The 22986-nt window shown below is 31.7% G+C and overlaps 1 protein-coding gene across 1 annotated transcript; it reads left to right on the forward strand.

Annotated features, from left to right (window-relative positions):
* The first annotated feature begins 16091 nt into the window (after window positions 1–16091).
* Window positions 16092–20424, forward strand: LOC107904951 (respiratory burst oxidase homolog protein D). The gene is made up of 11 exons (XM_016831495.2): window positions 16092–17087; window positions 17184–17343; window positions 17425–17473; window positions 17583–17696; window positions 17788–18213; window positions 18296–18682; window positions 18775–18986; window positions 19111–19213; window positions 19304–19365; window positions 19475–20004; window positions 20152–20424. Exons 1-11 carry the CDS (start codon window positions 16445–16447, stop codon window positions 20259–20261), a joined length of 2796 nt encoding a protein of 931 aa, XP_016686984.1. The 5' UTR covers window positions 16092–16444; the 3' UTR covers window positions 20262–20424.
* The last annotated feature ends 2562 nt before the right edge of the window (window positions 20425–22986 follow it).

Genomic DNA, 22986 nt, shown 5'->3' on the forward strand with positions numbered 1-22986 from the left:
TTATATACCATCCATGCATGAGTATCATTCATATCCTCAATAAGCAAAACAAAAAATTGTATAGGATCTATAAGTAAATATTGGAAATTTTTATTTAAACATAAATTTATAATTTAAACAAAAAATTTTTATTTAAACATAAATTTATAATTTTCTGTTTTATTGGAAATTTTTATTTAAACATAAATTTATAATTTATAATATTTTATATACCATCCATGCATGAGTATCATTCATATCCTCAATAAGCAAAACAAAAAATTGTATAGGATCTATAAGTAAATATTGGAAATTTTTATTTAAACATTGGAATAGCAACCTTTAATGGCCCAAGGGTTTGGTTGAGCTTGAGTCTTGTCTCCTCGATGCATATTTGAAGGTTGGGAGATTGGTTGCCCGGTGAAACTCTTTTCTTTGGTGGTTTGTTTTTTCTTTCCTCATTTTTTAGGTATATATTTTGTCCCTTTTCTAACCTTTGTTTTTTGGGGGGGGGGGAGATCTTGGTATATTATCAGGTTTAACTTGGTATGGATTTTCAAGTTTGTATGGGCTTATGTTTTTTAAGCCCTGGTTTTGATCTCAAGTTCTTATTAACCAACTAAAATGGGGGACCTTCGGGTAGTGGAGATCATACGCATTTACTTAGGTTGAAATATTGTTGCATGATGATGATCCTTCTATATTCTCACACATTTCACCACTAATTTAATTTAATCCTTTTCTATTTTAAATTTCTCACTTTAATCCCAATACTTTATAAATCCTTATAATTTAGTCTGTACCCCGAATTAATATTTCTTAATACATCAATCTTTTAAATTTTCTTCAGTTTCTTACTACTTTCTCCAATAAAACTTATAATGTGACTCCCGATTATCTTTAATGACCCAAAATTTAAGGAAAGTTAGGATTAAATTAAAAGGATTAGCAAATTGTCAAACTCCACCAGGAAATTCAGAAATTTTAATGGTTGAATTGTGACTAATTGGATTTTAATTCTGGTTTAGTTAGATGAGAACCGGCAGGTTCCATAGTGGGAGACAAAATGATTAAGGATGAATGGTTGTAACGGTCGGTGAAGATCTTGCCAAAGGAGTATATAAATAGGTGCGTGTGGAGAAAGAATTTTCTCAATTTTGTTTACCAATTTTTCTCTCTGAAGCATCGTCTTCTTTAGTTGTTCTAAAGAAGGAAAGGATGTAGCTTAATGGAGTTCTACATGTTGTAGTTGTTGTATGGATTAAAGTTTAGAAGTAGAGAAATTGGGGAAACTAGTAAGCTTCCTATCTCTCTGTACTTGTGGATTAAAAGAAGAAGTAGAGTAAAAACTATAACACCCCTAACCCGTATCCATCGCCAGAACAGGGTTATGGAGCATTACCAGATATTACATATCAAATAAACAGATATTTCATATAATATAACATTCATGTCAGAAACTAATCAAAATCAAACATATTGTCCCTTATATGAGCCCTCGAGGCCCAAATTATGTGTTAAAAATAAGTCGGGACTAAACCGGATACTCAAAGAATTTTTCGGAAAACATTGAAATTTTTAAAGCTACAGGAGACACACGGTCGTGTGGCCAGGCCGTGTGTCTCACATATTTAGGAGACACGCCCGTGTCTCAACCTGTGCGGGCATTCAAAATAGGGACACATGGTTGTGTCCCAGCCCGTGTTCGTACCCGTATAACTCTCTAACTTAGGCCACACAGCCAAGCCACACGCCCGTGTGCTAGGTCGTGTGTGCATACTGACTTGTGCAATTTAAATGATACAGGGGACACGTGGCCGTGTGTCACACACGGTTGAGACACACGCCCGTGTCTCTGCCCGTGTGGACGAAAATAGGTCATTTTCTAAGCCACATTTCTCACCCAAATTGATACCAATCTAGCCTCAACAATTTACACATCAATAAGCCATAACAAGGCATTCAACACAAGCTGAAATCAAGCCTTAAACATGTAATACTACCATATACAACCAATATACTCATAAGTACCTCTAATGACAACTTAAAAATATGTCCACCAATATCCAAACTTACCTATTTAATTTACCTAACAAAGTCACCAAAGTTCATTTTAACTCAATTATATATATCACTTGTACTAACATCATACTCATACTTTAAATTCATATCAATATGTATGTTGGTTATTGTAATACCCCAAAAATTTTTACAGTAAGATATTATCTTTGATATAATAAAATAAGGAAATAAAGCGACAAAAAGGGAAAATTTTGGAGTTATGTCAACATTGAGAAGTATATTATGACATATTAGTTTAAGAAAGGATTAAATCGCAAAAGTGAGAAAAGTTTTGTTGCCCAAGAGTAAATACTTAAAATTTAAGGGGTTAAAGTGTAAATATGAAAAATTTAAAGGACCAATGGTGTAAATATTTTAAGGGTGGAATGATCTAGAAACTAAGGAAAATGAATGGATTAGGACCAAAATGAAAAAGGTGAAGAATTTTGAGGGATTAAATAGCAATTTTACCAAATTAAGTGATTACTCAAGGATGAAATTTTAAAAGATCATAAAGGGCAAAATGGTCAATTAGAAGAGAGAGAAATCTAGAAGATAATGATGATGTTGGAGATATTTTCGATTAATTAAATAAATAAATATTAGTTTATTAATATTTTAATTTAATTTTTAAATGATATTTTATTACTTTATTATTATTTTATTTAGTATATATATATGGAAGGTAAGATGAAGAATCATCATCTTCTCCCATGCATTCTAATGTATGAAGAGAAAAGAAAGAAATTATTTTCTTTACAATTTGGTCCTTTCACAAAAAATTTACCATTTTCATCTAGAAATCAAAAGAATTTCTATATCCATCAAGAGAGAAAGATAACAAGGAGACTATGGGGAGCTAGAATATCAAGTTAGATTCAAGAAATAGAAGCTGGAGGAGAGAGAAAATCAAGTTAAAGATTGAAATCAATATGACAAGGTAAGAACATCAATATTTTAATATATTTTTAAGTTTGATATTATTGAAAAAGTATGGAAATGATGTTAATGTAAAGTTTTCGTATATATGGTCCTATGTTCTTGATATGTTAGTGAAGAGAAAATAAGAGAAAGTGATGAGAAATAGGGTAGAGAAAGAAAATAAGGGTGTTATAAACATGGTAATAAACATCTTACACTAAAACAGTTTTGGACAGCAACAGTAGGTTAACTTTAAAAAAATCACTATAAATTATGGGAATCAAATTAGAGGATAAAAAAATGTGGAATTAAATCTTATTAAGTCTAGTTTCTCATAGAATAAACGGTGTAAGTAATGAAATTGTAAATCATGAGATATAATAAATTTTGTGAGACAAGGTGAGAATGAATTCGGGTTCCCCATTTTTGACTTTGTACAATCATCAAAAATTTGATAAAAATAATTAGAGGTTTAAATTGATATGTTTAAAATCCTGAATTAGTCTATTTTCAATAGAAACAAACAGAAACATCATCTGAATTCTGTACAAAGAGATAATTAAGTTTTAGTGAAGAAGGGCCGGAACTGTCAGATAGCAGAACAGAGGTGACTTTAAATAATAAACTGTACTTATTGGCTAAACCAAAAAATTCTGAAAATTTTATGGTAAGAAAATATGTGAGTCTAGTTTTAGGTAAAATTAGCGGATCCTAATTTTGAGTTATGTAGCTTAAGATAAAAATAATTTAGTAACTATGACTCAAATGGACAGCTTTGAATAAATTTACAAGTAAATAGTGAAATCATAGATAATGTTACTTATAAGCATGTTATATAAATTAAGGATATGGAATGGAGAGGAGGAGAAGGAAAAAAAATATATGAATGAATATTCAGCTAGCATGGATAATTTGCACGTTTTAGGCTTAGGGACTAAATTGAATAAAAGTAAAACTTTATGGGTAATTTTGTAAAAATGTCAAAAATGACCAAATTGCATGAAATGGATTGTTTATTTATTTAAATTACAAAATTGAATGAAATTAGAACAATATCGGGTGAAAACATGTTTTAGGAATTAAATTGAAATGTGTTCAAATTATGAAAAATTCTGATATTTTATAGAATTCATGGGTTGTTATCAATATGTATGAGAATAATTAGGCTTAAAACAAGGATTAAAATTACAATAATTTATTTTTCTGAGCCTAAGGATTAAAAATCATCATTAATTAAAAGCTTAGGGGCAAAATGGTAATCTTGCCTAGAAAATTAATTGAATGTATCAGAATATGAAATGAATGAAAATGATGATTAAATTTATTCATAAATATTAGAATGACTCAAATACGAGACTTGAACGTGGAAAAGAAAAGACATCAGATTAATGAAATTGTAAACACGAACAAGTAACGAGGTAAGTTCGTGTAACCTGAATTATATTCTTAAATGCTTGAAATGTATGTTATTGATGTGAATATTATTTAAATATTCATTGAAACATTGATATAATTGATAAAAAGGGGAAGAAATCCCGGTTGAATGAAAGGAAAATTCGATGGATATTTGAAAAGGAATTGACGGTAAAAAGGATCTAGCCCGGACGGGTGATCCTATCCTGATATAGCCCTCCCGAAGAATATGTGTGAAAAAGATCTAGCCCGGACGGGTGATCTTGATATAGCCCTCCCGAAGAATATGTGGAAAATAGATTTAGTCCGGACGGATAATCCGAATTAGGGCCTGAATTTAGCCTGGATTGGTAATTCAGATCCAAGCTCATTAGAGTAATTGTCATTGCAAGGGATTTAGCCTGGACTGGTAATCCCGACAATACTTTATGAGTTTATATTACAGGGGATTTAGCTTGGATTGGTAATCCCGCTGTAAGAAATGACGTTCGCGGGAGTGTGCTCTCTGAATTGAAAAATGTGCGCACATGAATATGAATTGACGGACCCGAATTTGTACACTAAAGTGTACCCCTGAAAATCCATCGAAATTTTGAGAAATTCAACGGGATAAAAATAAAAAATGATAAGTACTTAAAATCATGAAATTAAACTTGAAATACATAGAAATGATAATTATTTGATATACTGAAATATGACATGGAAAATACATATGTATGTGAAACTTGCCTGATAATTATGCATATTCAAGATTATGAACTGCTACTGGAATAAATATACATTGAACTTATAAAAATTATGGTACATGAAATATTGTCATAATGAATTGAATGATTTATATTTAAGAAGAAACAACAAGAAAATGATATGTATCATGACATGTAAATATGAGACTATCTTTGATACGTTGATACAAGGAAAATTATGTGTATTAAGACGAGTAATAAATTTAAGTGAGACATGGCGAGAAAATAAGTTTGTCAATATTAAAGTACACTAACCAATGTTGTTGCTTGAAGTTTTGGCAAGAGCCAAATTACTGTTGAATGGTAATATGTTTAATTATAAGGTGCATTGGAATGGTAAGTGCTTAGATGAAAATATAATTGAGCTTATGAAATAGTGGAAAGGTTTCAGTTATGCAATTTCTTATGAAAAGATTTGTTATGTGATACGCCCGTATGAATCCTGCACCTAATTCGGAAATAAAAAATTAAAAAATATATATATTTAGGATTCTGCGAAAAATTCCCTATGATTCCGATTTAATCCCATAGGTTCCTAATGAATGTTTTGAGCTTCGAGGGCCCAATAGAGGGACGTTATGATTATTTTCAGAATATGAATAATAAATGACTCAGAATTATTGAATATGTTCAGTAAACTCCGATAATGCCTCGTGCCCTATTCCGACAACGGATATGGGTATGGGGTGTTACAGTTATATAAACAAAATATTATTCATAACATTTACATAAGCTAAATTTTGACCAAAATCGAAAAAAAGCCTATACATGCCATATAAACCATATTTAATGTTTCAAAAACTACCGAGATAAGCTGGATAGTGTGACTTGAGTGCTGATCCGATCGTCCAACCTTTTGAAAATCTACAAAGACATTAAACAATACAAATAAGCTTAATGAAGCTTAGTAAGTTCGACAGTTTAAACAAAAATCTTATCGAACCTACTATAACAAGTCAAATAAATAAAATCATTCATGTCAATTCCCTGTCATTCATTGACAATTTCCTGTCATTCATAACTTTTATTAATAAATACATTCGTTTTCAAATCAATATAAAAATGAATAACATGTCTTTCAAATTCATTAGACAAATCACCTTACCGAAATTTTTCCATTCGAAGAACAACTTACGGATAAGAGTACATCGTTAACAGAAGCTCATAAGAGTAAATCTTCTTGAATACACCAACAGAAGCTCGTAAGAGCTGAACAGAAGCTTGAAAGCTAAATAGAAGCTCGTAAGAGCTAAACAGAAACTCATAAGAGTTGAACAGAAGCTCATAAGAATTGAACAGAAAGTAAAATACGATAGTTCGCAATAAATGCTGAACCCCGGTTTACTTAGGAAAAATGTTATTATCTCCTTCCAATACCATCATACACTAAAATACGAATGTACTCAAATATCATGTTCCATTCAAACCGAAATCCAATTCAATATTATAATTCCAACAATAATTCAATTCCAACAATAGAATAAATAAATAATATCATTCATAAATTTATACAAAATATTAAATTTTAACCGTACGAACTTACATTGATTGAATTGTAATAATTACAAAAGCTCAAGGACTATTCTGCTATTTTTCTTTTTTCACGAGTTTCTACAGGATCTTGATCTAAAATATAAAATTATTTACTTATTAGCATATATTTCATTTCCAATTCATTTTACAATTAAGACCTTTTATTTTTCAAATTTACACAATTACCCTAAACTTTTACAATTTTTGTAATTTAGTCCCTTAATTAGTTAATCTATTAAATTAACTAATTTTCTCAATCAATAATCTATCCAAATATTCTAGGCCTTCATACAGCCCCTAATAAACCCAAAAATCACTATTAAACCCCAATATTTTAACCTTTTCACAATTTAATCCTAAAATCAATATTTAACAAAATCACTTTATAAAATCATCATACAACAAAATCAAGGTTCTAAATCCATGGTATTCATCAAAAAAATCCAATATTCATCAATGCAAACTTCCAAAATTTTTAATAAAATAAAAAACTAAGGTAAGGTTTAGTTGGACCTAATTGTAACAATATCAAAAACATAAAAATTACAAGAAACGGGTAAGAATTGAACTCACATGAAGCCAAAATATGAAGAACCAGTTAAAATCTTTCTCCTATGGCTGTTTTGGCCGAATTTGAAGAGGAATTGTCTAGAAAACTATCCAAATTCAATTTGTTTTATTTTTAATTTAACCAAAATTACAAATTTTCCATTGAATAGCTTTATTTTATTTTTTTTCTCTTATGCCACCTCATCCATTCAATTTAGGTTTATTTATTTCTTAATTCCTTCCCTATTTATTAATTAAACCATGTAATCACTTAATTCTTATAATTAGCAAGTTTTGCATCTTTTTCAATTTAGTCCTTTTTAATTAATTAGCTATCAAAACGTTAAAATTTTTCAACGAAACTTTAATACTACCTTAATGACACTTTGTAAATATTTATAAAAATATTTACGTCTTAGTTTATAGAAATGAGGTCTCGAAACCTCACTTTCTAAAACCACTTGACCTAATAAATCATTACAAAACACAAATTACCAATTCAAAGACCCATTTTTAAAAAAAATATTTAATTCGTAAATATTAGATAATAATATTTACAAACTTACTCGTCGGATTTAGTGGCCTCGAAACTACTATTTTCGATACCATTAAAAATTGGGCTGTTACAAAGACTCTCAAAGCTTTTGTAGAATTGAAAGATTTTAGGTTTTTAAGGGCTAACCATCATTAGATTAACCAATAAATGATTGTCATGCTTAGCTGTCAAGACAGAGAAGGCTCTAACGTTTGGACAAGCTTAGCTGATAAGGATAAAGGAACTCAGGTGAGTTTTTGTACCTTGTCTTTTGGATGATAGATGATGTTACGTGACTTGCATGTATCACGTTGTTGATGTACTGAGGTTGCCTAAGTTATGGTGTGTATGTGTTTAAAGAAAAAGTAAGTTGTGTGTGTGCACTATACTATGTGAGCTCTTGCCAATTGTCAATTGGTTATTTTATAATAGATAACCGATGATAGGTAAACTGACGTGATGTATGTTTAGTGATAAATTGTATGATATGCTTAAGTAATGTATGCGTAGTGCGGAGGGAAATCTTTAACAAGATAGATGGAATTAGGATTTGGGAAATATTGTTTTTGTATATCGCCACATGATGTTGCTGAGTGCAAACCATGATGTGTGAAGCTCCAAGCCTTGCGGAGGGGACACTGAGGTGTTCGAGCATCAATGTTAGAAATGACGATAGGGAGTTATGAGCGGATTAATAGGAAGATGGAATTTCGTTAAGATTTTTTCATACGGTGTTGCTATGTGTAAACTGTGATGTGTGAAGCTCCGGGCCTTACGAATGAGACACTATGATGTTCAAGCATCAATGTTAAATGAAAAATAAAATGATATCGACTGGTCTTTCGAGGTGACACCGTGACGACAATTATTAGTTTCCATAGAGCACTATTGTGATGGCAGTCAGCAGGCTTTATGGGTGACACCGAGACGACGGTAAGGTCCTTTAGGGCAACACCTCAAAGAGGTTTAAGGCATAAAACCATAGCTCGACTATGGAAACCAATAAAGTCCGTTGGGACAGTAAACACGAGGATTTTTAGGTGTAAGACCATAACTCAACTATGTCAACTAGTAGAGCTCGTCGAGACAGTAAACATGAGGTAGTTCACCGAGACATAAAACTCAAGATAGTTTACCAGGACATTAAACATGGGATTACTTGAGTAAGATCATAACTCGGTTACGGCAGCATGTGCAGTTCGTAGATTAGTAACTAAGAACCTCACCAAGTTACAAAGAATGAGTCATAAGGGGACGTGAGTGACCAAGCATTTAATAGGATGGACTTAGCATGCTTGGGGATTTAGGATATCTGAATCACTGAGGGATTCACCAAGAGCAATGACAAATGGATCCTAAGAGGCATCCTAACTTAGTCATGTGTGAAAGGAGGGAGCAATTCCTTAAACGAGATAGTAAACATGACTTTCTTCAATGAAAGTATGCCAGAGGAGTCGCGAAATTCATTTAGGGTAAGTAGATGTAGATGAGGATGCAAATGATAAGTCCTAATTTGTAAGTTGACAAGAGGTAGCTGAAAGATTGGGCAGACCGATAAGAGTCTTTGTGAGATGAGAGGCCAACTCAAGGCTGAATGCTCAATAAAGTCCGCCAGAAAATAATGAAAAACAAAGGCCCATTAGGATCATGAAGTAAAGCACTAGTTCTCCAAAGAAGTGAAGGTATTGTATTATGGTAAAAACAATAGTTACGACAATCACTTGGGTAGATGCTAACAGTCGCCAACCTGAAGTAATGGGTATGAATATTAGGGGGTAAAATAATGAAATATGGGGATGGGGTGAGACCCAAGAGTAGACATGGTCAGGACCAGACCAGGGTCTAAGTCCGCCAACAAACGACTTAGAGTACATGAGGCATGGGCCTTGTCAACTAAGTTCGCGAGTTCCCTTATGAAATTCAAAGAGTTTAATTCTATTCCAGGTATCTCAATTTCTTTAAGATTTATGCAGGCTTATATGCACTTTAGGTACAGATCTTACTAAGTTCTTATGAACTTATAAAATTGTTGCTTGAATGCAGGTTAGACAAACATTCGGAAAAATCAAAAGGGGACCAAGCCAGACTCCGCTAGAGTTACGTAGTGCATGGTAGCTATTCACGTATATAGATGGGCACCCACAGAGGCGACAGCTTAGGGTGTAAGATAATCGAGTCTGTATGGGGTCGAACTGCAAATTGTAATTAATCGTCGGATCGTTAAAATTATCTAGTTGTATGCAGTCAAACTAACAATATGTATATTAATGGTAGTAAGAAATTTGAAGTTTAAGTTGTTAAAAGAATTTAAGCAGAGAGGTTGATGAGTTATGTGGGTTGACGTGACATCCGATACCCGGACTTGGCGATCAGGTCGAATATGGGGTGTTACATATAAATCACATTTTATTTATTCTGAAAATTTCGACTTGTAATTGCTCAAAATTATAATGTTACAATCAAGGGATTTTCGAGGATGTTATAGGGTGTATTTGGCTTATTGAGTCTTAGATTACATTCTGTAATACGATTATGGAAATGTTAGATTATGGGTGAAATGTAAGATTATTTTGTTTGGTTCATTTGGCTAGAATGTAATATTCAAGTGTTAGGTTGATGGAATGTAAGATTACTAAAGTACATTTGCTCAATTGTCTTTGTTATAGAATTTGTATTTTTTTAACAATATTAGTTTTTTAATATTTTTAGTCTCAATTTTCATAAAATCATGATAAATTATTATAACTATTACTTTTTATTACAATTTATATATCAATAAGTAAATATATGATGTTGAAATAAATTTATAAACTTTAATTATAATAATTCATGAAAAACGATTGTAACACCAACCATAATTAATATATTAATAAATAAATTATTAAATAAAATAAAAATTTATAATTGGAATGTATGACATCTATTGGCTCACTATTATTATTTTTTGTTTTTAGTTAGTCTTAAAAATTTATTTAAGAAAAAAAACTTAAATTTATCAAAATAATAAAAATAAATAGTAAATTGATCCAAAAATTAATATTACACTTGTCGTCTAAGATAACCTAAGGAATGAGCTGTAATAACACACAATATATTATGACATCTTGACACTATTCCGTAATGTGAGACTATGAGCTAAAATATTGACAATTCAAAACACCATAATTTCATTATAAAATATAACATTATGAGTCATGATGTTATATTCAATGAACCAAACGCCCTTAAGAAAATATGAACCATAAGAAGGCATTAAATATATATATAAGGAAAGCTTTCTTCTTTTTTATTTAATTTAATTAATTTTTATATTATATAAACTATAAATAAAATGAATGTACAAGGCATTCCTTTTATGACACCTTTCTAATTAAACAAACAAAACCTTTTTCTTTTTTAGATTTTATAAGAATGATCTAATTTCAATTTTGATCTTTATAATATATTTAAATTTAAATTTTAGTATTTCAATTTTTGTAATGCCAGTTTAAATATTTCATTCTAATTAAAATCTAATATACATGTGTTCAAATACATAGCCTTTTATTTTATTTTTTAGATTATATGGTCAATTTTAGTTTTGGTTGGACTCACTTACACTAGTATAAAATTAAAATAGTTTTTACACCCTTTCTTAATTTTTTTGTACAATTAATATTTTAGTAATTTAACTATTGAATTGTTCGATATTTCTATCATATTGATCTAAAATACTCTATATATTAATATATGTTCAATAGTTGTATTTTTTACATAAAATAAATAGTTAGAAAAGTTTAATTTATATCAAACTTGATATGCATGATCTGTATGAATAAAATATTAAATTCAATGGTTGGATTACTAAAATATTAATATAAAAAGATACAAAATGGTGGAAAACTACTTTAGTTTTACACCACTTTCGTAAATAGATCCCTCCTATTTGAAATTTAATATCTACACTTTAATTTTTTTGACATAAATTGACACCTCAACTTTTATGATGTCGTTATTAGTCTAAACACTTTTTTCTTATTAGAATGTTGATGTACACATGTCAAAATATATAGCCTTTTACTTTTTAATTTTTTTGAGATTATATAGCAATGGTCAATTTTCAACTTTAGCCCCTATGCAATGCTCAAAATTGAAATTTAATGTTTATACTTAATTTTTATATGATTTGGTACTCTAACTTTTTTTAATGTCATTAGTTAGTCTAAATACCTTGCTTTGATTAAATGCTATCGTGAACTTTTAAGAATTGCTAACACTGTTAAAATTCTCTATTAAATTAAATTTTATTGCAATATATTTTTTTTGTTACATGAAATTTTTTTAACAATATTAACAACTGAACTTAAAATTTTAAATTTAAAAAAATAAAAATATTAAAATTAATTTCAAATATAGAAATAATACATGAGCTTATAACATATTTTTGACTTTGAAATTTTTATTCTATTGTTTCTTGTCTAAAACATTAATTGACCCAATACAAAGTATGACTAGTTTAATTTAACTTTTGTTAAAAATGGCATGCCAACACTGACATCGAAAAATAATGCCACATCTCGCCTGTTTATTCTTAGAGGGTGCTCGTGAGACTTTGGAATAAACTATAGTTTAAATACCACTTACCAATAAAAAATAATACCACTTAAAACAAAATGTTTAAATGAAAATGCGTAGTGCTAAATATATTCTTGACTTGGGCATGAAAATTGGAACTTGCACTTCCAAAAAGGAATTACCTACTGTTATTAAGTATTTTTTTTTTGTTTTTGTATTTGTATATTTCTCAACCATTGTTTGGGTTCGAATTTAGTAAGTCTTTTTATATTAGGGTGTAAATTTTTTGGTTTAATTTTAAAAAAATTTAATATTAATTTTTAAATTTGATAATTATTCTCACACAAGGACCTAAATGTTTTTACCCAAATTAATTCTTTAACTTAACAATTTTTCTACATAAGGGCCTAAACTTTTTTGGTCCAAGTTAGATCCTAATCATAGTAATTGTTCCCATGTTAGGACTTGAGCTTTTTTGTCCAAGTTAAATCTTGATATTTATTTTAAAAAAATGGAACAAAAAAAATCGAATCTCAAGAACAAATACCAAGTTCAAAACTAATTTGATGAAAAAAAAAGAGAGGTTAAAGCTCAATGTAGAAGCCATCGACAAAATCAAGCTCTAAAGGATGGATTAGCCTTTTTATTTATAGTAAACCCTTTGTTTTTTTTGTACTTTCATATTCGTTTTATGGTTCATATTTAGGATTTGAGGTTATCTTTTCTAATAATATTATCTTTAATATTTGAATCTCGTTCTCCCACTAAAGTGTCATGTATCTTGTTACTGTACCAAATATTTATTAATATATTAAATCCTTTATTGAAACTTCAAAAATTAATGTTGAAATCTTATTATTATCATTTTCTCCCTTTATTTATATCATATACAAAAAGAATTATTTACAAATTCACAAAATTCTTTAATTTTTCAGTAGAATAATGTCTATTTTGATTGGTTTGCAACAATTTTCTTTTATTTTTTATATTTGAATTGGTCCCCGAAATAAATACCGAAACCACTGGCAGCGAAGCCATTTTGAAAATTGAGGCAATTAGAAAAGTAAAATGGCAGAGTTTGAAGGCGGACGCGTCGCCAACCCACCCCATAGTGGAAATAATTGCAACCATTTCAACACACGAATTGGAATTGTTGGCTTCGCATGCTTTTCTGGAAGCGGCCCGCACACCAAGTCACCCTCATTTCAATTCTCCTCTTTTTTGTGTTTGTATTTTTCTTCCTTCGTTTATAGACTTCCCATATGGTACATACATACATTCACGGGTTCGACAAATTAGCCTCAGATAGGACCTATCTTTGGATAAGTTTTTTTTTTCTTTTTTTAATTTAGATACTTCATCTCGGTCCAATTCATTATTTTATAAAAATATATATAAACACTAGAATTCATGACTGGGTGAAAATAAATTAATTTATTACATTTTTTTTGTTATTTCAAATTATAAAAATAAATGAGTCATTATTTTATTAGAAGTAAAATTGGATTATTGAAATGTGAAGGTATCTATATTGTAGTAGTTAGTTATTTTTTTTTAAAATTAAAAATCTAAACTCTTTTCATTAAATTTTTAAGTAATGTTATTGATTGAATTAGTATCGAATTAACTCGTGATATAGACTTAATTTTTTATACATATAAACTCAGTTAGTCCTTTGAATATTAATGCATAAATTATTATAATATTTTGTTTTTAACAATAAATCGAGAATATTAAATAAAAATTTGATTAAATGGTAAAATATAATTATTAAAATTTATAGAAGTTGTCTTATTATAAAAATATATATATTTTGTTAATCGAGGATATTACAATAATCATAAAAATGTAAATTTGAATACGTTTTATGGATGAATTACGAGTAGACATATGGTTATAAATTAGGTAAAGAATTTAAAAGGAAAAAAAAGTCAAATCACACTTTTATATGTAGAACTCTAAATTTAAAAGTTTTAGTTAACCGTCTTATTTTAAATTTGATATATATCTACCTTCTCACTCTTAATATGATAAAAAATCTGAATTTTTTAAGACCGATTTAATTTATGCATAACTAATAAGGTTTTTGGTATAATTTTGCTCGATTTATGTGATTTTCGAACTTTGAAATTTAGTCTTTTTGTTTTTAATTTCATGAATTTAACTTTTTTCTTGTTTTTTATTACCAAGAATCGAATATCAAAATTTCATATATTCATATTTAACGTAAATTTATTAATAGTGTCACTTTAATTTTTAAAGGGCTTAAGGGTAAGAAAAGTCCTTAATAAAAAAGTAAAAATGCAATTAAGCTCTTAAGAAAAAAGTTCATCCTATTGAGCCTTTAGTGACCCCTCGAAAAATTAACTAGGTCTTTCTGTTAACGGAAATCATTAGTTGACCAATTTAACTGTTTACTTTTGTTGACATGACAAACGACGCTGATATGGCATGCCACATCAACAAAAAAATTAATAAAATTGTGCACTAACGTGGCATGCCATGTTATGAAGAAAAATCTAAAATTAATAAAAAATATATGTACATCTAGAATGAACCTGGATGCTAATTTGTCTAGATTTATTCAAGATGAGTACAAAACTATAATTTTTAAAAAAAAATTATAAAAAGATGTTAGCATGCCACTCAACACAGATAATTTTTAAAAAAATTTGTTGACGTGGCATGCCACGCACATCATGTTAGCATGCTATGACAATGTTGTTTGTCATATCTAACAAAGTTAAATGTCAAACCGATCAATTGACGGTTCATATTAACGGAAAGGCCTAATTAATTTTCGGGGCCTCAACAAATTGAATTTTTTCTTAAATTTTTATGTTTTGAAATTGACAAATAAAAGGAATAAAAGTAAAACAAATCTGAAATGTATACTGACCACTAGAGGTGCTCATGGGCCGGGCGGCCCGGCCCGGCCCGATGGCCCGTTCGAAATATGGGAGGGTTTGGGTAAAAATATAGGCACGAAATATGGGCTTGGATAAAAAAACGAGGCCCGTTTAGAAAACGGGCCGGGCCTCGGGCACAACTTTTTTGGCCCGGGCCCGGCCTGGCCCGATATAATAAATATATTTATTTTTTAAATTTTTTAATTTTAAAATACTTTTTTTAATTTTAAAAAATAAAAATATTTTTAAAATGTTTTTAAAATACTTTTTTTTTTAATTTTTTTAATTTTTAAAATAAATTTTTGGTATTTTATTAAAAAATGGGCCGGGCTGGGCTTGGGCTTATGATTTTTCCCGGGCCGGATTTGGGCAAAATTTTAGGTCCTTGTTTCGGGCCGGGTTAGGCCCGAGCCTAGGACCCGGGCCAAAATTTTTTATGGACCCGACCCGGCCCGGCCCATGACCACCTCTAGTGACCACAAACAAATTTAAACCTAGTGTTTCACACGCAGGATGTTTGATATTGGTCAAATATTTGATGGTTATTCATATTTTTCTTATGACCTTTGAAGATTAATCAAAATAATTCCTTTAAGGTTTATGGTTCTTAAAATGCGTACACACGGCTTAAACTTGTATCATTAAAAATTGACATTTATGCTATTATTCATTAATTTTCAATATAAAGTAATTTAAATATAGAAAAACACACTAACCAGGGTTTGGTGTCCCACAAAGTTTCTATTCTTAGAAATAATCTTCAGTATTGTCTGATAATCTTCACCAAACTTCGCATTAAAAGACATGAACATGGTTTCTATTCATTTATTTCCACCAAACGGCTCAAGCAGTAAAACAAAACTTCCCTGAAATAATTACCATTGTCCCCGTTTTTAATATATAGACTAACTAAACACACGGGGAAAATTACAAAAAAGGTGTTTGACCGGCGCCATGGAAGCTTGCTTCCTGTAAGTTTCTCCCTGTTTGACTGTTGGCTGTATATATATATAAAGAAGCTCATTTCTTTGAAATGACAAAACGATAACATTTGTAAAGAGATGAAATACTTGTCTGAAAATCTTTAGACAGATCTTCTTTTTCTTCATCTCTTTCTTGCATGCGACTATTTGTTTCGAGTTTTTTAGTAGTTAATTCACAGTAGAAGAACCTGTTTTCGATCCTTGTTTTTATAAAGCCAAAGTTGTTCAGATTTGTAACGTAGAGGAAGAGGAGGGGGAAAAATGAGGAACGATGATGGGAGAGGAGCTTATTCGGAGAACAATTCCGACACAGAAAGCATAGCAAGCGACAGGGCGACGTTTAGTGGACCATTGGTCTTAGGCGGCGGCGGCGGCGGTGTTTCTAACAAAAAATCTTCGAAAAAGAGTACAAGATTCAACCTTCCACCGGAAATCACCATGGCCAAGACTAACTCAACACGCAGCGCTGCTAGTTTGGCCGGCGCTGACAATGATGACAGTTACGTTGAAATCACCCTCGACATCCGAGACGATTCCGTGGCGGTTCACAGCGTTCAAGGCGCCAGTGGTGGAAACGAAGACCCAGAGTTGGCGTTGCTAGCTAAGAAAACTTTGGAGAACAAGTCGGCTTCGTTTCGTTCATATTTGTTGAGGAACACGTCGAATCGAATTAAACAGGTTTCTCAGGAGCTGAAACAAGTTCTTTCGAGAAGACCATCTAACGCCGGCCGGAGGTTCGACAGGACTAAATCGGCGGCAGCTCATGCCTTGAAAGGGCTCAAGTTTATCACCACCAAAACTGGGGGCTCCGGCAACGGTTGGTCTTCAGTCGAGAAGCGATTCAATGACTTGACCGCCTCTACGAATGGCCTTCTTCACCAATCCCAATTCGCCGAATGCATCGGTACGTACTTCACGATCGAAACAAGCAAAAAAAGCAGTAACTTTATGCAGAAGATCAAAAGTTTTACGAATTTTCTTCTTTATTTTTAAAATACAGGAATGAACCAGTCTAAAGAATTCGCCACTGAGCTGTTTCAAGCGCTAGCTCGGAGACATAATGTAACCGGAGACTCAATCAACAAAATACAGCTCAAACAGTTCTGGGATCAGATTTCCGACGAAAGCTTTGACTCTAGACTCCAAACTTTCTTTGACATGTAAAATTTTCTCCCTCAAAATCTGATGAACTGAAAGCAAAATCCCATTTTTTTTACTAAGTTAAAGCTGTAATTATGCAGGGTTGACAAAGACGCTGATGGAAGAATAACAGAAGAAGAAGTCAGAGAGGTAGGAATCAACATTCAACTAACTTGAAATGAAAATATTTTCTTAACATTTACGTAACTTTTAATATATGTATATATTTTTCTAACGAATGAATTATTTTATATTGTAGATCATCAGTCTCAGCGCTTCTGCGAACAAACTTTCAACCATTCAGAAACAGGCCGAAGAATATGCTGCTTTGATCATGGAAGAACTTGATCCAGATAATGCCGGATACATCATGGTAAATCGACACTCCCCAAAGACATATCTTTGTTTTGTTCCATGCCGTCTTTGTTTCCCAAGCTTACTGTTTTTCTTTTTGGTTTGAACAGATTTATAACCTGGAAACTCTATTATTACAAGCTCCAAATCAATCTGTCAGGGTCGAGGATAGCCGGATACTGAGTCAAATGTTAAGCCAGAAACTCAAGCCAACTCAAGAGAACAACCCAATTAAAAGGTTGTACCAGAAGACTAAGTACTTCATATTGGATAACTGGCAAAGGATCTGGGTTATGATGTTGTGGCTCGGCATTGTTGGGGGCCTATTCGCATATAAGTTCGTGCAGTACCGGAACAAGGCCGCTTTCGATGTGATGGGATACTGTGTTTGCATTGCTAAAGGAGGTGCAGAGACTCTTAAGTTCAACATGGCTTTGATTTTACTACCAGTGTGTCGAAACACCATTACTTGGCTTCGAAACAAGACTAAAATGGGCGTTGTTGTTCCTTTTGATGACAATTTGAACTTCCACAAGGTAAGTCGTAGTGTCATTCTATTGACAATCAAACTTGTACTTAATTCTCAACATCATGTAATGTAATGTAACATAATTGCAGGTTATTGCGGTTGGGATTACGGTTGGGGTGATCCTACACGGAGGTGCGCATTTAACCTGTGATTTCCCGAGGCTTCTTCATGCCACAGAAGAAGAATATGAACCAATGGAACCTTACTTTGGGGAGGACCAACCTTCAAACTACTGGTGGTTTGTGAAGGGAGTGGAAGGTGTAACAGGCATTATAATGGTGGTGCTAATGGCTATTGCCTTCACACTAGCCACTCCTTGGTTCAGACGCAACAAATTGAACCTCCCCAAGTTCCTTAAGAAGCTCACCGGATTTAACGCGTTCTGGTATTCGCATCACCTTTTCATTATCGTCTACGCTCTCCTCATCGTTCATGGTTATTATCTCTATTTGACCAAGACATGGTACCAGAAAACAGTAAGCTTTTAATCCCTTCAATCTCTTCCTTCATTGCATATTATATCATTAGTACGATTTCGTTAACTCAATTTCCATACCTTAAATTGCAGACATGGATGTACGTAGCAGTGCCTGTTATTCTTTACGCCTGCGAAAGGTTGACTCGAGCATTTAGATCAAGTATCAAGGCAGTTAAAATTCTCAAGGTTGCTGTATATCCTGGAAATGTATTGTCACTGCATATGTCGAAGCCCCAAGGATTCAAGTACAAAAGTGGGCAATACATGTTTGTCAACTGCTCTGCAGTCTCCCAATTTGAATGGTACGTACATTCTGATCTTATGTCACTCTGACTCGGTTGTGAAGGTCGGATACGGGATCCGAGCATTGCTTCAATTCTGCATCACTTCGTAATATTTAACCCATCCAATCGTCGGCAATTGCAGGCATCCATTCTCCATAACTTCAGCACCTGGAGACGACTACGTTAGTGTTCACATTCGAACTTTGGGTGATTGGACAAGGCAGCTCAAAACTGTTTTCTCTGAGGTTGTTAATGTTACTTGTCTCCAATGTTGAAACTCGAAACTGAGAAATCAAGTGACTTACCTGATTTTGCTTGTGTTGGACACTAAACAGGTTTGTCAGCCTCCAGCTGCTGGAAAGAGTGGACTGCTCAGGGCAGAAGGAGACAACACTAGGTAAAATTTCCTCGTCTCGGTTACATGCAACTTAAATGAATGATTAATGGATTTGCTTGTAAACATAGCAATCAAAGTTTGATAATGTTGTGTATGAATTGATGTACAGCTTCCCGAAGATTTTGATCGACGGTCCATACGGAGCTCCGGCACAGGACTACAAGAAATACGACGTTGTTCTCCTGGTGGGGCTCGGCATCGGCGCCACTCCAATGATCAGCATTGTCAAGGACATCATCAACAACATGAGAATGGAAGATGATTCATTTCCAGGATCTGGTTTAGAGAATGGAAATTACAACAACAACAACAACAACAAGAGCAAAGGGTTCAAAACAAGGAAAGCCTACTTTTACTGGGTGACAAGGGAGCAAGGCTCGTTCGAGTGGTTCAAAGGGATAATGAACGAAGTAGCCGAAATGGACGAGAAAAGGGTGATCGAGCTCCACAACTACTGCACCAGCGTTTACGAGGAAGGCGACGCTCGATCGGCTCTCATAACCATGCTTCAGTCACTTCACCACGCCAAGAACGGCGTCGATGTCGTCTCCGGAACTCGAGTGAAATCTCACTTCGCCAAGCCTAACTGGCGTCAAGTTTACAAAAAGATCGCCCTACATCATCCTGACGAAAGAATTGGTCAGTCTACTTTTTCCCTTACCTTTTCACCAACCCGTTTCTTTTTTCCTTCTAATCTTCCGTCCCCAATAGTTGATTAAATAAAGTTATCTTTTTTGAGTGTTGTATTATTTATTGATATGGTTTTGAATTCAATGAATATTGCAGGAGTTTTCTACTGTGGGGCACCAGCACTAACCAAGGAGTTGAGACAACTGGCTTCTGATTTTTCCCACAAGACTTCAACCAAGTTCGAATTCCACAAAGAAAATTTTTAATGAAATCTCTTATACACTTTTCTAAATTCATTCTAATTTTTTAGTTCCAAGTGAATATAGCTTTCTTTTTTTTCTTAATTTTCCAATTTGTTTTATCACTATGAGAATTGTACTAAAATTTTCTATATATTAAAATTTATGCCTATAGTTCAATTTTCTTCAACATTTAGCCCTTAACATTTTTTTATATTTCCATTTTAGTCTTAATCTTTTTTGGATCATTTTAGTCTTCAACATTCAAATTTTAGTCGAATTACTTTTTTTTGATAAAAAAGTTGAGCAAACTAGTAAAATTTTAACGGTATTAATATAATGACTTGCATGATAATATATGTATTCTTCGTTACTGACATGAATAATTTTTCTAAAATTTTTTGAAATAAATTAGTATCAAAATAACATAAAAAAACTAATTTTAGAGACGAGATTTATCACTAAATCGAAAATTTGAAATAAATTTAAACCTATCCAGAAATTATTATTCATCATATTCTTAACCTAATTTGTTCAAACTAAATCTTAGGTAAGATGTGTGCGTGTGAAATACAGTTTTTCTCAATGAACTTAAAGCTTTTGACTTTATTGTGTTTGCCAAAATGACTTTTTGTAAGAAACTAAGAATTCATCCATGACATTTTTTCAATGTTCGCCACCTAATATGATGGAACAATCCATATTTGTTTCCAGCTCAGAATTATACTTGCATTGTGCAATTATTTATGACTTATAAATTATGATTATTTTATGAATTTTTGATTGATGAGAAATGATTGTATGAACTTATAATTCCATGTCATTTTTATCTATTTTTAATAGGAGAATGATAAATCAGATTTTTCCTCCTAATTTTTAGTATTTTTAGTTGAATTTGAATTTTTTCAGGAAAAAAAATTAAAAATCGGGAGGAAAAATCTGATTTGTCATTCTCCTATTGAACAGGTATAGGAATGACGCAGAATCACAATTTCATACCATCCCTTATCTTTGATTGATATAGGTTCTAAGTTTAATTTTTTTATATTTTCTATTCTTTTTTCTTTTTTTGATAAAAATGCTTATTTTATTATAATTAAATATATTTTAAACATTTATTTTTATTCCATTAAAAAAAATTGAGTGTTCAATTAAACAAAAGTAGATGGTCGAGAGTTTAATTAATTATAATAATAATTGGGTTCAAGGGTTTTAAGTAAATTATTTGAAGTATATAAAGTGTATAATCAATTTCAACTAAAATACAAATTTGAGAAAATATAAATTTAATGGGAAGTTGGGACTGCAAGTGGCATAATTCCCCACTTTCTGTGGTGCACCGAAGTCAAAAGAAACAGTGCCCACACACAAACCCATTATAATTTTGGAAACACTATGATTGAAAGGATAGTATAAATGGATAAATTATAAAAAGTTAATTTTTTATTATCTCAGATTACATTTTAGTTATTTATATTTGAAATGTTATGTTTTAATCACTTAAATTATTTTTTGTTACAAATTGGTTACTCTACCGTTAAATTTCGTTACCTTCTTAACGGTAGTCCTACGTGGCAGTCCAAATGAGTTTTAAATGCAAACTTAGATGTCCAGCTGTTGGGATGAAAATATGTATTTAATTAAATAAATTTAATTTAGACCGCCACGTAGGACCGCCGTTAGGGAGGTAACGGAGCTTAACGGTAGAGTGACCACTTCGTAACATTTCAAACATAAGTGACTAAAATGTAATCTGATGTAAACAAAAGTGACTATTTTTATAATTTACCCTATATATTTTCACAAACAAAAATATTTTACATTAATGTGCATTCTTTCAAAAGTTAAATCCAATTGACATTTTTAGAAAATAAAATCTAATATCCTCAATTTAATGTTTTGGGTATTTGAGAATGCCCCAAAAACCACCAAAAATGAAAAAAAAAAACGCAAAGTGAGTGCCATTATGAAAAACAAGTAAGAAGAGGAGTTGTGTTTGGAGACTTTGATGGTGGGTTACATTTCCACTAATTTGTGTAGTACACATTTAGAATATCAAATCTTGTCCCCTACCAGTTTCTAGAATCATAACATTGTACGAAAATTCAACATACATATTGTGTTGAACATGGAAAAGCAAACCCCAAGTCCAAGTAAATTGTAGCTGTGAGTTACGTTGTTCAACCAAGTTGAATTATTATATATTAATTCACAAGTCAAACGCGTTTCATACGGCCGTCAATGTAGAACAAGTCACTCTAATATTTTGACCATCTAATTATGTTATATCTATAATTCTTATTGCACTTCTGGAGTGCCGTGATGCTTTTGCATGTTCCATGCATGCAAATGGGTAGGTGATAATGACCCACACACCCACATATATATGGCCTTCCAATTCTCTCACACTTGATTTTGCTTTACCAGGTCACAGTTGTCCAGCTGTAAACCCATGGTTTTACACGCTACACTCAAATTATTCCTCTGAATTATCTTGCTTTAAACATAATAACATATCATTTGACTTTTTAAATTTAAACACGAGACTTTTTACACATCCATTTTCTTCTCGTTGTTGCCATCCAGCGTCTTTTGATAAATTTCTACCTTTGTAAAGTTTTACCCAGATAAGGATGTGTTTGGTAGAGAATGAATTGTATAAAATTATGATTAAATATTACTTTTTATTCTTTTCTAATAAAAGAATGACAAATTAAAATTTTCTTTCTGAAAAAATTTAAATCAAACTGAA

The sequence above is a fragment of the Gossypium hirsutum genome, chromosome D05 (genome assembly GCF_007990345.1).
Source record: "Gossypium hirsutum isolate 1008001.06 chromosome D05, Gossypium_hirsutum_v2.1, whole genome shotgun sequence".
Classification (NCBI taxonomy): domain Eukaryota; kingdom Viridiplantae; phylum Streptophyta; class Magnoliopsida; order Malvales; family Malvaceae; genus Gossypium; species Gossypium hirsutum.

Coding starts and splice junctions, on each gene's coding strand:
- LOC107904951 (XM_016831495.2), top strand. CDS start 16,445: ATGAGGAACGATGATGGGAGAGGAGCTTATTCGGAGAACAATTCCGAC. Junction 17,474..17,582: donor CAGAAGAAGAAGTCAGAGAG/GTAGGAATCAAC, acceptor TTTATATTGTAG/ATCATCAGTCTCAGCGCTTC. Junction 19,214..19,303: donor TCAAAACTGTTTTCTCTGAG/GTTGTTAATGTT, acceptor GACACTAAACAG/GTTTGTCAGCCTCCAGCTGC.